Source organism: Aspergillus heteromorphus (assembly GCF_003184545.1).
Source record: "Aspergillus heteromorphus CBS 117.55 chromosome Unknown BO70scaffold_38, whole genome shotgun sequence".
NCBI lineage: Eukaryota > Fungi > Ascomycota > Eurotiomycetes > Eurotiales > Aspergillaceae > Aspergillus > Aspergillus heteromorphus.
Window position 1 is genome coordinate 205,312 of NW_020290443.1, and position 19,348 is coordinate 224,659.

Consider the following 19,348-nt stretch of genomic DNA (forward strand, 5'->3'; position numbering starts at 1 on the left):
ACCCTGGTTGCCCCTACTTTAGTCTTTCTTCCTCGTCCTATTGCTGCGTTCTTTCTGCACTGCTGGCCTTCCGTTCCACCCCTTCAAATCGAGCCACTAGCCACCACCTTGCATCAATGCCCACACACCTTCCTCTTTTATCCGGAGACCTGCGGAGATTGCCTGTTCTCCTTTGCTGTTAGTTCTAACCGTTTTGTAACTTGTCCCATGTGAAAGTGGTAATACAGAGAGAAAAGCGAAACATCGAAAATCAAAAGGGGCTGTCAATCCCAGCCCATTACAACCGCCAACATTCCTCACACAACATTTCCACCTCATACCTCCTCTAACATACCATTGCGGTGCCTGCATCCCCATTTTCAGCCTCCTGCACCGCCTATCAAAGCAGTGGACCCGGGTTGTGAGAGGGGCACTTGGCGCTCTTCTCTGTTATCCACTCACTCCGCCGAGTCTGAACTCTCCACCTGGACTAACAGTGGGGATCTGACCGAACAATTCGCTGATGCCGAGTATTCTTCTCAGAGCCATCCTGGGAATCCTTTAGACCGTGGAAACTCCAGTCGAAAGGGATTCGGTGCACGAATAAAGAATCCGAATCGTGTTCGTTGTCCGCATTTTTCTGTGGCTGGTGAAGACGAATCCGAGAAAATCGAGATACCCTGCCCACCAACCCGGAAAGTGCCTCGGATAGAGCTAATTTTAGCCGTCATAATGTCCCCTAATAACCGGCAAAATGCACAGATACATGGCTTAGTCGGAAAACCTCTGTTGTAAGTGTCAAAGGCCACACCAAAGAGTTTTGAATATATACTGAGATTAAGTAGGTATTTCACGAGTGTCTTCGTGTCTCTTGGTGTTTTCCTTTTTGGGTATGACCAGGGTGTTATGTCTGGAATCATCACGTCTGTCTTCCCTGTATAACCAACAAGAAGAGCTTTTCTAACACACGATAAGTGGCTGGTACTTCAAGGATTACTTTAACCAACCCTCACGAGCAGCCATAGGTACCGTTGTCGCAATTCTTGAAGTCGGGGCTTTTGTATCGTCGATACTCGTGGGACGAATTGGTGACTTGATAGGCCGTCGCAAAACTATTTTGTATGGTTCCATTGTCTTCTTCATCGGCGGCGCATTGCAGGCCTTTGCAACAGGGTTATCTATGATGATGGTCGGTCGTATTGTTGCAGGCTTAGGTGTCGGGGCGTTGTCTACAATCGTGCCTGTTTACCAGTCTGAAATATCGGTAATTATCTCCTTCCTTCCTTACCACATATTTCCTCGACTAATTTGCTGACGTATCATGGCAAGCCTCCTCACAACCGGGGAAAACTAGCATGTATAGAGTTCACAGGGAATATCTCCGGATATGCGGCCAGCGTCTGGGTGGATTATTTCTGTAGCTTTATAGATAGTAATTACTCATGGCGCTTGCCATTATTGTGCCAGTGCATCATGGGTGCCCTTCTTGGTATGGGAAGCCTCATCATCTGCGAGTCACCCAGGTAAGTTTATGATTGAACAGCCTGGTTTGCAAAACTGTACTCACGTGAGACTAGGTGGCTGTTGGATAATGATTATGATGAGGAGGGTATGGTTGTTATTGCAAATCTCTATGGGAGTGGCGATCTTCACAATGACAAAGCTAGGCAAGAGTACAGAGATATTAAGATGAACGTCCTTCTCCAAAGACAGGAAGGCGAAAGGTCATACGGGGACATGTTCAAACGATACCACAAACGGGTCTTGATCGCAATGTCGGCGCAAGCATTGGCTCAACTCAACGGCATCAACGTCATCTCCTACTATGCTCCTCTTGTGTTCGAATCGGCAGGATGGGCCGGTCGTGACGCTATATTGATGACTGGGATCAATGCAGTATCGTATCTGCTTTCTACTGTGCCTCCGTGGTATCTCGTGGATCGCTGGGGGAGGCGACCAATTTTACTCTCCGGAGCGGTGGCCATGATCATTTCTCTGTCTCTTATTTCCTATTTCATTTACATTGACGTCGTGGCAACTCCAACCCTCACCGTCATCTTTGTTATGATCTACAACGCTGCTTTTGGTGCATCATGGGGACCTATACCATGGCTTTATCCTCCGGAAATTTTGCCCTTGAGTATTCGCGCCAAGGGTGCCAGTCTAAGTACGGCGGCAAACTGGGCCTTTAATTGGCTTGTTGGAGAGGTTACTCCTGTTCTCCAGGCTGTAATCAAGTGGCGTCTCTATTTGGTGCATGCCTTTTTTTGTGCGTGCAGCTTCGTACTTGGTGAGATCTTGTCCAGCTTCCCGGGCGTCACTCTTTCTAACATCAATAAAAAAGTTTACTTCTTATACCCAGAAACTAGTGGGGTCCGCTTGGAGGATATGAATTTACTATTCGGAGATGCAACTACTGCTATGCCGACGCCGGCCACCCAGGGAGAGCGCGGTTCCCTTATGGGTGCAGGATCACCTGTACCTTCACTCGATATTAGAAGGCAATATGGCCACTTGGGAGCAGATAGCGCCATACCTGGGCTGGACATTGACCCGCCAAATATAGGTTCTATTGTTAGCACCACACCTGCAAGGCCAGGCATCTGGGAAGATAGTGCTAACAGACTTGAGGGTTTTGGTGGCTGGATTTCAAACATGATAACTCGACGTAAAGATTCCGGGCTACCTACACCAGCCAATCAGTATAGACGTCTTGGACAAGAGGAGAATGAATAGGAATTCGCGGTCGGCCGCTTTGATTGCAATGGTGATATAAATGTGCTACCGTGTCTGTCACTGGCTGCTTTTTTTATTTTCATTTACTGCGCATTTTCCCTGAGCAGGTTACTACATGCTGTTGTTGTCTCTCCTTTCTGTCTCTATCTTTATTGCCAATCTTTTTCATTCCCCGATCCCATATTTGTGTTTCCCGTTGAAATATCTTGCAGGGTTCTCCCCTCAAGGGCGATTGAAGCAGCACGATTTGAATTTGGTCATAGGAGGATGTATGGCGCATCCATCACTGTATATACTCCGTGGTCACTAAATGATGCTAGTGGGTTGTTGAATGGAAAACACCGGAAAAAGCACCAATCTAAGCACATGGCATAAGATGAGGCATGTAATAAAGTGCAATAGTGACGACCTAGCTACTTCTTGTCTACACTCGCAGCTTCGGGTTGAAGCAGCTGTTATACGATGAATCGGTGCCTTTTATAGGTTTGATTTATATGAGAAGGATATATACTAAGTTTTAATCAACGACGACCTCGCTGTCCCGGGACCCAGACATAGTGTAACCCTCAGCTCAACTTTAAAACAACCAGTAGGCTAATGACTTCCTAGTTTGCAGGGTACATATAACTAAAAATTTCCCAACTTGGACAATCTTATGACCATTCAAGATATCAACTAAACAATGAAATATACTACATACTCTAATTTATTACATTATCTACAGTATATATAAGTATGTAAAAAAAGGCTCCTTCATAGCAGCACCATACTGCATTAAGTACCGTAGTTTTATAGGTTCGCAGATAAAAGGAAATTTACATTCAAGTAATCCTCTGTACTATCCATTAGGAGTAAATCTGGGGTTTAACTTACTCCAGTCTTAAAAAAGCTCAGCATAATCTAAGCGTCCTCTATAATTTAAATAATTCTCCAGCCTTTCTGGGCCCTAGAACCGGCAAGGTCCCCAGAGCCCCGCAGAGTAAAGCTATATAATTCCAGTTTTTTATACTAGGTGGCAACCCCCCAGATCCCCTGCTTATTTTCATTATTCAATATACTCAAATTTATAGTAAGCCTTTTATATCCACCTACTTGTTCATCCGAGAACTTTACAGTATAAGAACTGTCGAATCTGCCTACACATAGTATACTCCTTAACCTGCATGTGTAGACATGTGTGCGGGGGGGATTATATTTCACAAATTTAATAAAAGAGCTGCAGCCTAACTGATAAGCTCAGAATAATCCCCCACAATTTAACCATAGTATATATGCGGAGCTTCAGTGCAGTAATGACAAAAGAATTTAATAAGTATTATCCCATATACCCTGGACTTGCGCTCTGACATAGTAAGAAATTATTATTGTTCCGCCCAATATAAGTCTTTATTCCAAAGAATAATTCATCATACTCGGTACCAATTATATCCGAAGTAGTAAGTATACATGGTGGCTAGGTCTTGACAGCTGAAATATCTAGTGGCCTGTCGTATTATAAATAAGAAAGCAATAGTAGAATCATAGTTCTAAATAACTAAGCACTCTCTGCTTATAATACTGGAGAGCAGCATTAGCTGCAGCAATTACATGGAGTTTGGAGATGGGAATCAACATACAGGTAATAAATAGGCTGCCAAAGTTGTCCTAGAACCTTATAAGGCAGCTAGATGATCGCCCTGTTAATATTACATACAGAAACAGACAGAAACAGACACATATATAGGCAATGCTACAGCCAACTTTAGTCTACTAAGAGCCCAGTGCTACTACTCTATAGCAGAGAAAATGCGAGCTATTTCCGGAGAGATGCCGGTGAAATTTATAGGCAAAAGACTAGCTAGGATAGATTATAGCTACCTACTTCGATAGTAGATTTGCCAATTTCCGTGGCAGTAGCCTAATAATAATAGCAGTGTTGCTGCATTTCTGATGAGAACTATTTTTAAGGTACTAGCCACACACCTATCAATTAACATGATTTACCTACTCCATCCTGAGTATATACTCAGGGTCACTTGTTAGGTAAATGTAGTGAAAGGGAAGAGCAACCATATTACCTTTTGGAGGCTAGAACATGCCAAGTGGGCCCCGGAGCTTTCAGACCACGTGCCCGAGCTTTCCGTCTTATCTCCAGGCCAACTCTCCATTTGCACTTCCTCCTTCGTATTACCATTACATTTTTGACCTGGCAATCTGTCTTTCCCTCCTACCTACCTACTTATTTCACTTCTCCATTTTTATTTCCATAATCGACACCCGCCCAAAACCTGTCAGCATCTTGAGAACTTTCTTCTTCGTTCGTTTCATACCGTACTCAACTGGATGTTGTCTTGAATCCCTTCCATTCTTTGCATTTTATTTCTTCCAGTATATTTAACATATTCGTTCTCTACATTCACAACCAACTCCATCCACTGCATACTCATACAAGGACCAATCATTATTCCCAGAAATGCTCATCATCTTCCCTTGAAGAAGCCAATAACTGCGAACAACTTATTCTCATCATTTGTCCCTGGAGGTTTGAATAGCTTGAATCCGATCTGTTCAAGTTGTCTTGGCTTCCTCTACCACACGTCGGCATTTTCTCCCCACCCCATTACACTCTGCAACCTTCAAAAATGGCAGAATCTAGCATAGGGTCAAGCTCTGGGGTTAATATCACCTCTGATGTGCGACGCAGAATTACCCCCCGCCCCGAAAAGTCAACCTGGCATTCTGATAATGACAGAGACGGCGACAGTAAGCGGAATTCTGAGGTAGAACCTACCACCATACCTTCGCACCAACACCAATTGTCTTCATTATATTCCAACTGACTTAAAATTTGGTATGAATTTAGTCTGCTTCAATTACTTCTGAGACTGCCAACTGGGAGCCTATACTTGCGCCACTTGTGTTGACAGTCTTGTCAATTTTCACTCGCATGTATCAAATTGGCCGTTCGAATATTGTGACATGGGATGAAGCACAGTAAGTAAACCACCACCGTTTCTGGTTGTGCATTGTTAACATAGTTCTCCTCTGGTTGTGTTCAGTTTCGGAAAATTTGGATCCCATTATCTGAAGCGTGAATTTTATTTTGATGTTCATCCACCACTGGGGAAGATGTTGGTTGGCTTGTCGGGATATCTTGCTGGCTATAATGGGTCATTCGAATTCAAGTCTGGTGAGAACTACCCAGAAGATGTCAACTACACGTTCATGCGTCTCTTCAATGCTGCATTCGGGGTGGCATGTGTCCCTCTGGCATATTATACTGCGCGAGAACTCGGGTTCCGGAGGGCCACCGTCTGGCTTGTTAGCCTGATGGTTCTGTTTGAGAACTCGTATGCAACGATCTCGAGATTTATACTCCTGGATTCCATGTTACTATGCTTCACATTTACAACAACGCTGTGTTGGGCGAAGTTTCATCGGCTGCAACACGCTAGTTTCTCGATCGAGTGGTTTGTATGGCTTTTTCTCACAGGTGTTAGCATTGGCTGCGTCTGCAGTGTCAAGTGGGTTGGCTTCTTTTGCACTGCAATTGTGGGACTCTACACGGTTGAAGATCTATGGACCAAATTTGGTGACCAAAAGATGCGAGAGGTAAGCAATCTTGATAACCCAACAGTTGGCATCTTTACAATCTAAACGTTTGACAGGTTGTAGTAGTGAAACATTTTGCTGCCCGGGTAGCGGGTCTAATAATCGTTCCTTGCGTGGTTTACATATTGTCTTTCTATGTCCATTTCTGGATTTTAGAAAACAGTGGACCCGGTGATGCCCAAATGAGCTCGCTTTTCCAAGCGAATTTGAAGGGCACTGAGGTGGGAAAAGACAGTCCCCTTGAGATAGCATTGGGGTCACGTGTAACGCTGAAAAATATGGGTTACGGTGGTGGGCTTCTCCATTCGCACATCCAAACATACCCCGAAGGGTCAACCCAGCAACAGGTTACCTGCTATCATCACAAGGATGCCAATAATGATTGGTTCATTTATCCCAACCGCCACGAGCCGGATTTTGATACTGATGGTCCTTTGAGATTTATTGGCGATGGCGACATCATCCGTTTAATCCATGGCCAGACAGGTCGGAACCTGCATTCACATGCTATATCTGCCCCAGTTACCAAGAGTCAGTACGAAGTTTCTTCCTATGGCAATATTACTATTGGGGACGACAAGGATCATTGGGCGATTGAGGTTATCGATGACGTCGCCTCCAGGGACAGGAGCAGGATCCGGACCCTTACCACCGCATTCCGCTTGAGACATCCCGTCCTGGGCTGTTATTTGCGTGCAGGAAATGTGAATCTTCCGCAGTGGGGATTCAAGCAGATTGAAACCACATGTGCAAAGGAAGATAAACCCAACGATGTCTACACGCATTGGAATGTGGAGTCTCATTTTAATGAAAAACGTGAGTTTCATCCTAATATTACTTCCGTCTTAGCTTGTCTTGTATTGTTCATTCTAACATTGAAAGATAGTACCGCCTGGTGACCCGGGGTCCTACAAATCGCCCTTCTGGAAAGACTTTATTCACTTAAATGTCGCTATGATGACATCCAACAACGCTCTTGTTCCTGACCCAGATAAGCAAGATGATCTTGCCTCAAAGTTCTGGCAGTGGCCAATACTCAATGTGGGTCTTCGTATGTGCTCTTGGGATGACAGCACGGTGAAATATTACCTTCTGGGAAACCCCTTCGTCTATTGGGGAAGCACCATGAGCCTTGGCATATTCGGGCTTCTGATGCTTTGGTACCTGGTCCGTTGGCAGCGAGGCTATAACGAGCTCTCTCAGGCCGATATTAACCATATCCATTATTCCGGACTGTACCCAGTTTTAGGGTGGGTGCTACATTACCTACCTTTCGCGGTTATGGCACGCGTTACATATGTTCACCATTATTACCCGGCTCTCTACTACGCCATACTCACATTCGGGTTCTGTGTTGACTGGCTTACTCAAGGATTGAGTAGCAAATTTCGATGGGCGCTCTATACAATCCTTTACTGCATCATCATTGGTATGTTCTTCTATTTCCGAGCAATCGTGTTCGGCATCGAAGGTTCCAGTCAGCAGTGGTCACATTTGAATTGGTTCAGTGGTTGGCGAATTGCCAATTAGGTTGCTTTTCTATCCTCGTGGTACCCCTTTTTCCCTTGCTACCATTTCACACTTTTGTATGCTATTATACTGTATGGGCTACCCCACAAGATACGCCCTTTCTTTCTTTCTTTCGACAAGCTAAACCATTCTCCTTGATGTCATACCTCCTCGTCGAATTGTATCCTGCCTTCTTTACACTACCTGATGCGGATGCGCCAGGGTGAAGGTGGGGTGGGGGGAGAAATAACCGATGTACGCAACTTTGTCCATTTTAAAATGAAGACCTTAGGCTTAGAGCCAATAATTATTTGCGTCCCGAGCAAAGGTATCAGCGAGAATTGGCCCATACAAGCCTGTTCAGAATATAATAGCAAACTGCCCTTTGGCATGCTTCATGGATTATCCCTCCATCTGCACCTATTTTGCGGATCTGTTCAACAACAGTTTCCAGTCAGACCATTTCCACCGTTGCGCATGGCATCATTGATACCCAAAGTGACAGTCTTTGGGGGACCGGGATTCAATCCACCAGTGACACCGTAACCTTTAACACCACTTCGACGGTCATAAAGATCGTATTTGCCAGCCTCGATATTCCGGTATATCATCTCAGCCACTTCCAAAAATGCACACTCGACATTTTCGCCTGATTTTGCACTTGTTTCAACGTAGCGAGCAATGTTGTTTAGACGACACCACTCTTCCGCTGCTTGCCTGCTGACCCTTTGGTGTGAACTTGAGTCATCGCCAGCGAGGTCACTTTTATTCCCAACCAGAATAACTACAATACCATCTTCCGCAATCTGCCGCAAGTCTTGCAACCACTGTGTGCATGATGTAAATGTGGAAGGTCTCGTAATGTCGAAGACCAGAAGGGCACCAGAAGCCCCTCTGAAGTATGAGCGGGTTATGGATTTGTACGTTTCCTGACCAGCCGTATCCCAGAGAGATAATTTCATTTTTTTCTGGGACTCTTGTGCCCTGCGCGGAGGGCTAGGCAGTCCAGAGGCGACCAACTCATTAGAACCACTTGTGCCGGGCGATGGAGACGAAGGTTGAATTGATGGGGAACGGCTGTGAACAGCATTGTCAAACACCCCTCCCAGCCCTTTCGAAGCAGGCGGGCCCACTGAAACGATCCGCGAGCCGAACTCTACGCCAATTGTAACATCGTGAGAGGATGAAAACCGGCCCTCGCAGAGCCTGATAGTCAACTAGGAGGTTTTGGCTATGTCAGCGTTGTGTAGAGCTCTTGAGTATGCATGCACCCACACTAGACTTTCCAGTCCCAGAGTCGCCGATGCAGACAAGTTTAGCGATATAATCCCATGGCTGTGACATGGATACAATAGAAGAAAGATAAGTTCTCAGTCACTTAGCAAGTGGGTGAGTATGAATTCTCGTCTATCAATGCCGCCGAATCAGACGTATGTAGAAGTCATGCTCTGAAACCGAATGTTAAGATAATGATCTCCAAGAAACTGTCGTCTTCGAAACTGTCGATGGAGCGTTTCAAGTTTTTTTTCTCGGCTGGCTTAATTGTAAAGATATCGATCGTACGATCATAGAAATAGGTAAAGTATGTCGGGGTGAAGGGTTTCTCAGAGCTGTCCTACAACACAGGGTCCCCTTGCAATTACCTCATATCTGACTAAACTAGAGAGTACTAGTTAACTAACTATTAGTACAGTAAGTAGTACTGAGTGGCGACCGACACCTATGATGAGTCATCTATCACCATGACCTTGCCTTATGACGCTTGCAACTCACCTACTCCGTACTGATAGCTCTTTCCCAGCTCCGCCTCTACAGGCCCCATAACCTTCACCTTTGACAGTGTTGTTGACTCTTTGATAGTCAGCTCTATGCTACTTGACTTCTATGATATGTACCTTTTGATCACGCTGAATGCTAAGTTCTGTGGGGATTTCACATCCACTGAGAGGTTCACCGCTCCGCTTGCAATACCTACCCCGGCATTTAGTAGTTGGGAAAGAGCCAACTCGTTGGACTTTGAGACTGGCTGTTCGAGGGTAAACGAACAGAAGGAGGAAGAGCAAGGCAGAAGGCAGGAAGAAGCTCGAGATGTTCTCAGAATGTATGTTGTTCCCAGGGAGCCTAGATGATTTTGCGGTGTGATTCATCGCTCACTAATTGTGTAGATGCCTCTCGTTTCCTTGCACAGTCCCAATCACGGGTGGTAGCTCACCCTGAGGATTCTCGCAACAAAGGACATGGACGCTTCCTACAACAACCGCGAAATCCATTCTTACCCTCGCGCCCGTTCTTCCATAGAAATACCCTCGATCCTTACCAGCCTGCCTCATCTCAAATATCCAACTTCCCCTTCGGCTCTCGGAGCCTAGCCCAGCCCGCACCTCTTTTCTATAGTGCCACCGATGAGTTTCGAGAAGAGGACGATGAGATCGAGCATGAGCGGGAGATTGCCGACTTCTATGCCTTGCAGAAGTCGCGGCGGCAATTTGGCAGCAGTTATCTTAAGGAGTCTTCAGAAGCTGACGACGACAACGATGCAGTGAGCGTGGACGAGCACAACAGCGGGAAAGGCATTCGGAGCTCTTGGCGTAATACCAACTCAAACGACAGGGCACAGGATCTACATGTTGAACACATGTGGAAGGCAAGCGAGACGGAAGATGCAATGCATGCCGAGCAAAGCAGCCGCGGAACTAGGGGGAACTTGGTTGAGATTCGCCTGGAAGATACATTGACATCCAGTGCCAATACTGGGGGATCGATTTCTCCTGGAATAGGTGATGAAGACCCACCCTCGGTCCAACGATTTCGGGAACAGCCCCAATCCCAGATGGGAAATCTCGGAATAGACTCGTTTCTCATGCCAATAGAATCAGACAACGCAGTAGTGCCGGAACGGTCTCAGCCATCAAGCCCACCCGGCTCCTATCAGACGTCGACAGCACCGGTAAGCGCGAGCTCGCCCACTCATGATGCCTTTTGGGGCCAATTGTTCTTGATATCTGTGGCCTGTCTCTTTGCTACTTCGTTTCTTGTCTACCTCCATACTTCCACACCGACCGACGACAAGTCAAAATGGGGCGATACGGTCTATTCGATGATGCACAAGTCATTTTACTTGCTGGGTGTCTATACCGTCGTTTCGATATCCTTATCTCTGCTATGGCTCGCGCTTCTACGGTCGTACGTACGTCCGTTGGTTTACGCCGTCATAGTTGCTGTTCCCGTAATTTTGTATTCGTTTTCCCTCTATCCGTTCATCTCGAGTTTCGGGGGTGCCTGGCATGGATCAAGCGTCCAAGACAAAGCCATGAGATGTGGGTCCATTGTTCCGTTTATCATGGCCAGTGCGTGGATCTACAACGTTGTCCGGGGCCGCCACAATATAGGAAGGGCGATCAATATACTCGAATTTGCATGCCGCATCCTTGCTGCTAACCCCGAACTTCTCCTCCTGGGGCTCGGCGTCCTTGTACTCATTGTCTCATGGACTTGGCTGTGGATGCTATTGTTCACGCGAGTGTTCCTGGGGGGGCATGTTTCGCGAACAAGGCTCTTTGTGCTCGATTCAAGCAGCTGGTACCTAGGTGTTTATTATGTTTTTGTCTACACATGGTCCTTGGGGGTCATTGCTGGTATCCGACGCACAGTCACAGCTGCAGCAGTGAGTCAGTGGTATTTCCATCGCTTTTCAACACCGGCTCCGACCTCCAGGCAAATAGTTCAGGCTGCAACCCTCCATACCCTTACAACCCTATTTGGCACAATTTGTTTGTCGAGCCTTTTTGCACTCATGATTCGACTACCCCTCTTGGTACTCCCGAGTCGCATTTCCTCCCTCCTGGGTTTCTGTGCCTATTCTTTTGTCCCAACTCCTATAACCACCATCACCGATCCACTTACTCTCACGTATGCTTCAATTCATTCCCAGCCGCTTGCCGTATCCGCTCGTGGTTTGGCTCAGATGACAAAATTTGCGCCTTCAATAGCTACGTCATCTTTGCATCCACGATCTTTCTCCTGGTCTCGTGATAACTCTTCGGCAATTCTTTCCTATCAGCTTTCGAAGCTTATCCTACATGCTGCTCGGCTCATGATGGCTTTAGCGCTGGGGTTTGGTGGCTGGGTGAGCACTGCTCGAAGCCTCAGCGTATCAAATGCCAGCGGTCCAATTCGTGGGAGCATGTATGCTTACATGGTTGGGTTCATTGCTGGGGCGATTGGCTGGAGTGTCTTGGGCGCAATTGAGGGTGTAATTGCAGACATTGTCGATGCATCTATTATCTGCTGGGGCAGTGAAGTTGGAACCTATGGCAGGGAGGCCAGGTATTGTCGGGAAGCTGGTTGGCTCTTCGGTGAGGAAGAACCTTGAGTTGGCATAATTGCAGCATATCGGGCGAACACTCAACTTGTCGCAGAAGCCTTTCGGCTCTGTAATACCCACGCCTGCAACAAACACTCTAGCATGATTTTATCCAAAGCGCTACTTCTATGAAATATTTGCTCATCTTGGGTGGCGTGAGTCCTGTGTTTTCGGTATATCAAGTCTCTTTTTTACTTTGACAATCCGTTGACGTACAATGAGGATTCCGCGAAACATGTATCCGAAGAGACATATATGCCTATATACTGTTGATTGTAGGAATCATTTAAGTTTGTAAACACTCGCCCCAACACTGCTCGCGTCTCTTGCTTTGTATTATGATATTAATATGATAGATACAGTGAGTATTCAAGAAACTCTAGGCCACTGTGACATGGATATATTCCTTTACCCAGTCTATTGCTTAGAACTACCTACAGTAACGGAAACAACTGCCTACCAAGCAAACACTATATGCTGGTCTTTGTTCGACTGACAATCCTCCCTATCCTCTGTTTGACTGATCCCCCCATTGGTTTTACTGACGCTCTTTTCCTAGAGTAGCCTACCTGACAAAAAGCCTAATAATATTAAGTATATACTTTGAAACTTCTTCTCCTTGTTGTCTTACTACACTTTATATCGCTATAAACAGGCCTTGTTTGTATGTAATTCATAAATATAACCGTATAATCCACCTACCCAGGTGGGTATAGAGATATATATATTAAATGCAAGGCAAGGTGTCTATAGTGTCAGTATTTAGGAAATACTTGTGCACATTGGAATTAGGTCATCATACAGGGCTTGTAGGATTTGGACGGCGAAGCAGATCTAGCAGATCTAGCAGGACAGGGTCTTCACTTTGACAAGGTCCAGTTCTCATATCCACCAGTAGCATACACTGTTGTATTCTATTGTGTTAGCCTCCAACTATTTCATGTCTAGAGCGTTAAAGGCATATTTTGTGCTTCGTTGACCTTCCACATTAGTTCTACTATCATTGAAGACTTATACTGGGGGACTAGGCGCGACCTTGTCAGGGCAAAGTGTATAGGACTCTGGGTTTTGATATTCTATAGTGCATCTACGAAAGCCTCGCTCCACAGTATAAAGGCAAGCAAATTTAATCTAAGGTACTGTGTATTTAAAGCTAGCTCATCAGAGTACAGTACTGAAAATGCAAAATTGGTAAAGTTCGGACCATACAACGTTAGTGATTAGTTTCCGCTTTTCCCCATTGTTTAGGTTAAATATTTAGGTGTCTACTAGTAGTACAGAGTATATAAGTAACGTAGGCAATAGTAGGTTGGCTCAAAAGTCTTTGTAGCCTGAATAGCTTCTCATTCTGGCATAGGTATTTTGTATTTGATCGGTCAAAGTTCACATTCGGTAATTAATGCCTCTCTCTCACTGACATGCAATTAGATCGGAAGGTGAAGACCTGGTCCCCAAAAGAATAGCATATATAACCTGTGGTATCATGAAACAACAGCGGACCAAAGCGCCGTGGGGGGGGGGATTTGTTACACCTGGTGCCTGGAACGCCGATTAAAAGCCGCTGCAATGGAATAGAAACTGGGACGCCAACATTTGTACAAAGTCGCGGTGGAGATACTTGTACCAGTTTGCCACCGCTACAGCTCAAGTCGGCTGTTCCATCCAACGCCTTCCTTCAAACACCACTCACTCAAAATTGCACGACTGAATCGGATTATCTCCAGAGGCGTGGCTGTCCGTGCAACTGGTAAGAAGTACTCGCCAAAATATTCCCCAGCTTTCAAGCGTTGTTTCCCTAGCCCCGAGAAATTTTTGGACCTTTTAGACCAGGTGCTAGGGAATTCGCGAGCGAGCACATCTTCTGAAATACCGCGCAAGCCTTCAAGCCAAAGTTTCTGAGATTCCCTGTAACATTCGGGTAGCCGGCTTTTCAACTCAAGAAGCTCTTTTCGATTCTTCTTATTTTCTTCCCATGAAACTGTAGTTTCGTCACTTCCTGGAGTGGGTATGGGGGTGTACTCCCCAGGCAATGGAATGGCTGCAAGTCGCTCAAGATCAAGGGCGTGGATAGAATCATACGAAACAGCACCGAGGATCAGACAGAGACTGTGAAGTCGCGGGTAGGGCGCACTATTTTTCCTCACTACACGCCAATATGCAAGGATCGATAGCCAAGAAGACGAATCTGCAGCCTGGCGAGATAGTACCTTCGAGTGATCATCAGCAACAAATGCTAAAATAAAGCAAAGAATAGCCTCAATAGCTGTGGCGGCCGCGAGCTTTTCATCAATTGCTGTTACACGGTCTTTGGCCGTATGTCGTTCCGCAGCATGTTTTAACTCTCGGCCCAGATTCCCGTATTTTTGATATTCGTCCTTCCAAGCTCGACGGTCACAATGGCGAGATGCGGTATTGCTCGATTGCGGTGACGAGCATTTGGCAGGTGTGTCTGAAGTCCTGGAACGCTTGGCTGCTGGCTGGACCGACGATGACCTTCCGTCATTGCCGCCAGATAGTTCTAACCGGTTGCTAGAGAACTTGGTATCCTTCGCCGATTTTGGTGTATCCTGTGGAATCGTGGCCGAATTCGAGATAAGATATATGGGTGTTTGACCTTTTGCTGGGGCAGAGACTTTCAGATGTTTTGAGTGTTCTCTTATATTGGCGTTCGCCGCCACAACATTTTTCACCTTCCCCTCCAAATGCAGTGATTTGCTGTAGTCAGAACGTTCAAATGCCGGCGTCTTTTGCCCAGCACTCGGAGCGAAGGAAGGCTCCATATCGTGTGCATATTTCACAGGTGAATTTGGCAGTGCTGGTTTCTTTTTGCCCGAGAATTTGAGGAGAGCTTCGACTCGTTTTCTGTTTGATCTTCCATATTTCAGTTTCACAACTAGCTGTGATGTCCCCAAAACAGCTTGCTGAATTGGTGGAAGATCGCCAGGTCTTTGTAGCGTGTTCCCCACGTGGTACTGTGGGTCGCTTCTTGTGGCAAATGACGAACCGAAACTCGATACATCCGCTGTTGTCAATAAACCTGTGTCATCCTCGTGGTTAGAGGCTTTGTTATGAAATGATACCGAGTCCACCTGTGGCGGGCCGTGCATAGCGGACTTTTCTTTCTGCATCTTGGCTCCAAAAATATCAAGCGTTGGAAAAATTCCGGATTGAGATGAGTCCAATCCCAACAATCCTTCATCATATTTGGCCAGCTCTTTCTCGATATCTGGAGGCAGCGTGGGCGACAAAAGTCGAGGCAATCTTGGACTGCTTGAAGTTGGAGGAAGAGTCGGCGATAGGAGGGCAGGAAGTCCATTACTCTTCAGCCGATCGACCTTAGTAGAGTCTGTTGTAAGGTCAGGTGGTAGCCTCGGTTTTTTCAGGGGCGCAGGGCCCTTTTGTTGTGGCCTCAAAAGTTCATTATTGCGTTCATAGGGGCGCTTGCGCTCGATGCTCCCAGGGTTAGAGGCGGATCGGAGTTGACTTGGAAGAGTCTTTTCTAGTGGCCTCTGTAGGCTATTACCAGTAATGCCAACTTTAGCGCCTCGGTCGTTTGTATCAAGCGTGCGAGTTGTCGAAGGGCCTTGGTTAGCGGTTTCATGGCTGATGGGAGAAGCCGAGGTACCACTTTTCCGTCTATTCTTGTAGTCATTCAAACTTATCTTCTTCTTGGTTGAATTGTTCGATGGCGTGCTCGTAGCACTTTGGGTCCCTGAACGCTGATCGGACATGACGTTCCCCGTTGCGTTGGACCAATCACCCACAGCCACGAGTAAGGAGTCTCCTTCGTGATGCGTCAGGAAAGTCATGTATTGTAACTGTTGCTCCTCTGGTGTAAAAGGGCCTTCATTACTCACTGCCCAGTTGTTGACAAAGCGGCTCCCAAGGTGGAAGGGCACATCAGTAGGAACAGTAAGGAGGAAAGGATAGAATGGGAGAACTTCTTGACTGAGTCGTTTCAATCGCTGATCGATTGTATCCTGTCTGGGACTATATGTTTGTTCGCTGGGGAACTTGGAGGTTTCTATTTCATCATCCGCGGAGCGAGAGGGCTGGTCCTCCGACATTGCAGTTTGTTGATAAGGCGTCTATGTGACTGAAGGGGAGCAATCTCTTCCCAAATTGTCCCAGGCCAGAATCCAGCGTACTTCTTCCTTCTCCTTTGGCCTCTCTGAATGAAATGAATGCCAGATATCATGTGGCTTCGCTGTTCAGAATTCAATTGTCAGGATCGCAGGGCATCCGCTTCATCAAACACAGATCGAGCGGCTACCGTGAGGAGATTACTGGAGCCGCTATTCCGATCCTGGAAGTCAGCTCCTTTATTGTTCTGTAGATTTCCCTTGCTATTCCCTTTACATCGAGTGCCTCCAAGAAACCGCGGCTTGGACTCTCAGAGACACTCAGCTCAGGCCTGGCCTACACAGGGCCACGTGAAGTCTGACAACCCTTCTAGGCTAGCCAGATCGAAACCGGGGGGTAAGATGTACAGTACAAGAGAGCGCCTTAAGTCTCGATCAGGCAACAGTATAGAGAACCAGCCTCAATCTGCCGTCCAGGAAATCGCGGAGAAACAGTCGATGTGTGCCGAAGCTAGACTGGTGTGCTTGGTGGCATAAGGGTGGAGAACGGGAGACTCCGTCTCTTTTGTTGAGAACTGCCGATGTACTGGTGGTGAAAAGGAAGAGGGGGGTGGAGATGCGGAAGGAGAAGACCAAAGAGCATCCTCTGGAGAGATGGATCCATTCATCTTGGTAAGTTGGAGTTGTGACCTGAGATTCGGGCTGCGGTCAAAGCGGAGGCGCTTGGCAGTAATCCGATCATCGGCTCCGTACTCCGTATCCGTCTACTCTTTCTAAACACCTACATCCAAGCTTACCAACGGCCCACTGTTCTCTATAACTTTCTCCACTCGCACTCAGCAGAATCCCATGATAAGCTGACCAGGTTTATTGATGGAGAACCCTCCACGGAGTATATGCCATCAATACATCCTTCAAAGACTGAGTAATATACATGCCCCAAGCAGTTAGCCAGGTGCTGATATGGTCTAGTGACTGGCCCCCATTTTCGTTCGCCTGAATATGGAAGGTCAGCGTTTTATGCCCAGTAGACAAGATGTCCTGATAATCATGGAACCTTACTATATTGCCATGCCGTAGATACTCCGTACAGACGATTGATACGGGACAGGACTGGCGGTCTCCAAATGTTCTCAAGATGACGGCACAAGAAGTTTGATACTTCTAATCGGGCTTCCGACTTTTGCCTCCAGTCAAACCGTCCTCCAGTCAAACCGTCCTTCAGATTGCTGTCTGTGTATGAGAAATGGGCGAATTAATTATGAACTAGACCTTTGAATAATGTAGCTTCCATCAGTCCCGCAAACTAACAATTGCTAGAGGGTGTTCTTATTGGACAGAAGAAATCCATGGCTGGAAGTATTGACTACAGATTCATAGCTGAGTCGAAGCTTCTTCAACCCTGCATGAATGGCCTTCTGAATGTCTGCAATCACATATATATACCCCGTATATAGTCCGCACGTAGCAAATATGATACCAAGCCGCTCTGCGGAGTATAACCCGCGCCTTTGTAGGTGTTTTAGCTACTAGTACGGATTACAAGCCGTTGTGCTATCGGCAAAAGATCAGAATAAAACAATCAAGACTGCTCATAGCGCCCCTACATGAAGTGCGATGTTACCACTGCAGCCACCGCAGTGATATAGGGATCAACTGGTAATATAAATTATCTTCAAGAGTCCAATTCTTAAATCCGTTCAAGTTATTTATTTCATACCAAGTACGGAGTATTTTTGCACAGAATCCACATAAAAGCTAAGGAACAAGCGGTAATGGGCAGTTGGGCGAAAAGAAATATCCCAGTAAACAGAGAAGTTTCCAGATCTGTCTCAGTTGCAATCCCAATTTTTGATAATGGAGCAGTTCCATTCCGGCTCAACGTCTAGTGCATTGCGCGTGTTCCAGAGTCTGTTGCTGTGTGAAGAAAAGATGCCTCGGAGTACTTGACTGATAATAATAGGGCGTTGGGGTCCCAGTTGCGGCGGGTTCAGAAAAAGTTGCGGAAGGATCAGAAAGTTAGATATCTTACAGATAAGATTTCTAATTCTTGATTAGATCTTTATATAATATAATTAATTAAAAATTAGAATTTATAAATCTAATCTCTACACAGTTATATTATATATCTAAAAATCTGATTTTCTGATTCTTGCACAGTTATATTATATATTTAAAAGATCTGATTTTTTAATTTCTGTGAAGCTATACTATTTTTTTTTATTATTTTTAAAAAATATTTATCTATAAGATTCTTCTTAGTTCTGTATATATAGTTATATACAGATATAATTTTATATAGATATAAGGATAGTAATCCTTATAACACTCGCGATATATTATATCACAAGGAATATCCATACTGCGGGAGCAGTTCCTGGCGAAGATATTATATTAATAAATATTATAATATATAATTTATAGAATTCTTCTAAATATATCTATCTATAAAAGAAATTAAATAAAAAATTAGTAATAATATTTTAAATAATATAAATATTATTTTAACTTTATAATAGATATATTTTTATTATATTATCTTAAATATATACTCTTATAAGTTTATTACTTAAAATCTATAAGATAATCTGTTAAAATTATATTTATATAAAATATTAGATATTATACTCACAAGAATTCTGTTAGGGAAATAATTAAATTAAGCTAATTCAATGATTGACTATTAATAGAGAAAAAATCAATAAAAAAAATAAATAAATAAAAATATTTAAATTATATTCTTTTATCTTTTTTATATAGTACTATTTTTTGCTTTATTTAATTATCTATTTAATCATGGTATACTGAACAATACATTTACACAGGCATTATTAAGACTTTGGGATTTGGAGGGTTTGTACAAGAACCCCATAACAAATTCTTCTGATTTTCTTAAGATTAATTATAAAATAAATATAATTTTATTATCTTCTAAAAATCTTTATAAAGAATTAAATATATTTTAATAAATTATAGAACTAGAATAGAGACTTAAAATTTTTAAATAATTCTGATATTTTATCTATAAAATTAAAAAAGATTAATATATATATATATATATATATATATTTTATAAAATAGTAAATAT

General features: G+C 44.7%; 5 protein-coding genes across 5 annotated transcripts; 3 read left to right on the plus strand and 2 right to left on the minus strand.

Moving 5' to 3' along the window:
- Positions 1–116: 116 nt before the first annotated feature.
- On the plus strand, positions 117–2,755 carry BO70DRAFT_417521 (putative MFS monosaccharide transporter; the record flags this gene model as incomplete). The annotated part of the gene is made up of 8 exons (XM_025547415.1): positions 117–177; positions 217–218; positions 451–770; positions 825–902; positions 955–1,243; positions 1,309–1,502; positions 1,557–2,269; positions 2,324–2,755. The coding sequence occupies 8 exons, from the start codon at positions 117–119 to the stop codon at positions 2,713–2,715; spliced, it is 2,049 nt and encodes a 682-aa protein (XP_025395174.1). The 3' UTR covers positions 2,716–2,755.
- Positions 2,756–4,893: 2,138 nt separating this feature from the next.
- On the plus strand, positions 4,894–8,100 carry pmt2 (protein O-mannosyl transferase). Its single transcript, XM_025544268.1, has 5 exons — positions 4,894–5,474; positions 5,558–5,688; positions 5,754–6,306; positions 6,363–7,122; positions 7,193–8,100. Exons 1-5 carry the CDS (start codon positions 5,337–5,339, stop codon positions 7,834–7,836), a joined length of 2,226 nt encoding a protein of 741 aa, XP_025395175.1. The 5' UTR covers positions 4,894–5,336; the 3' UTR covers positions 7,837–8,100.
- BO70DRAFT_366171 (secretion related GTPase srgD) lies at positions 8,073–9,458 on the minus strand. The gene is made up of 2 exons (XM_025544269.1): positions 9,091–9,458; positions 8,073–9,032 (listed from the first exon to the last, which is right to left on the minus strand). The coding sequence occupies exons 1-2, from the start codon at positions 9,157–9,159 to the stop codon at positions 8,253–8,255; spliced, it is 849 nt and encodes a 282-aa protein (XP_025395176.1). The 5' UTR covers positions 9,160–9,458; the 3' UTR covers positions 8,073–8,252.
- Positions 9,459–9,903: 445 nt separating this feature from the next.
- On the plus strand, positions 9,904–12,187 carry BO70DRAFT_400444 (uncharacterized protein; the record flags this gene model as incomplete). Its single annotated transcript, XM_025546923.1, has 2 exons — positions 9,904–9,916; positions 9,981–12,187. 2 exons carry the CDS (start codon positions 9,904–9,906, stop codon positions 12,185–12,187), a joined length of 2,220 nt encoding a protein of 739 aa, XP_025395177.1.
- A 1,628-nt stretch (positions 12,188–13,815) lies between these two features.
- Positions 13,816–16,245, minus strand: BO70DRAFT_300805 (uncharacterized protein; the record flags this gene model as incomplete). The annotated part of the gene is made up of 1 exon (XM_025539684.1): positions 13,816–16,245. The coding sequence occupies one exon, from the start codon at positions 16,243–16,245 to the stop codon at positions 13,816–13,818; it is 2,430 nt and encodes an 809-aa protein (XP_025395178.1).
- Positions 16,246–19,348: the final 3,103 nt, after the last annotated feature.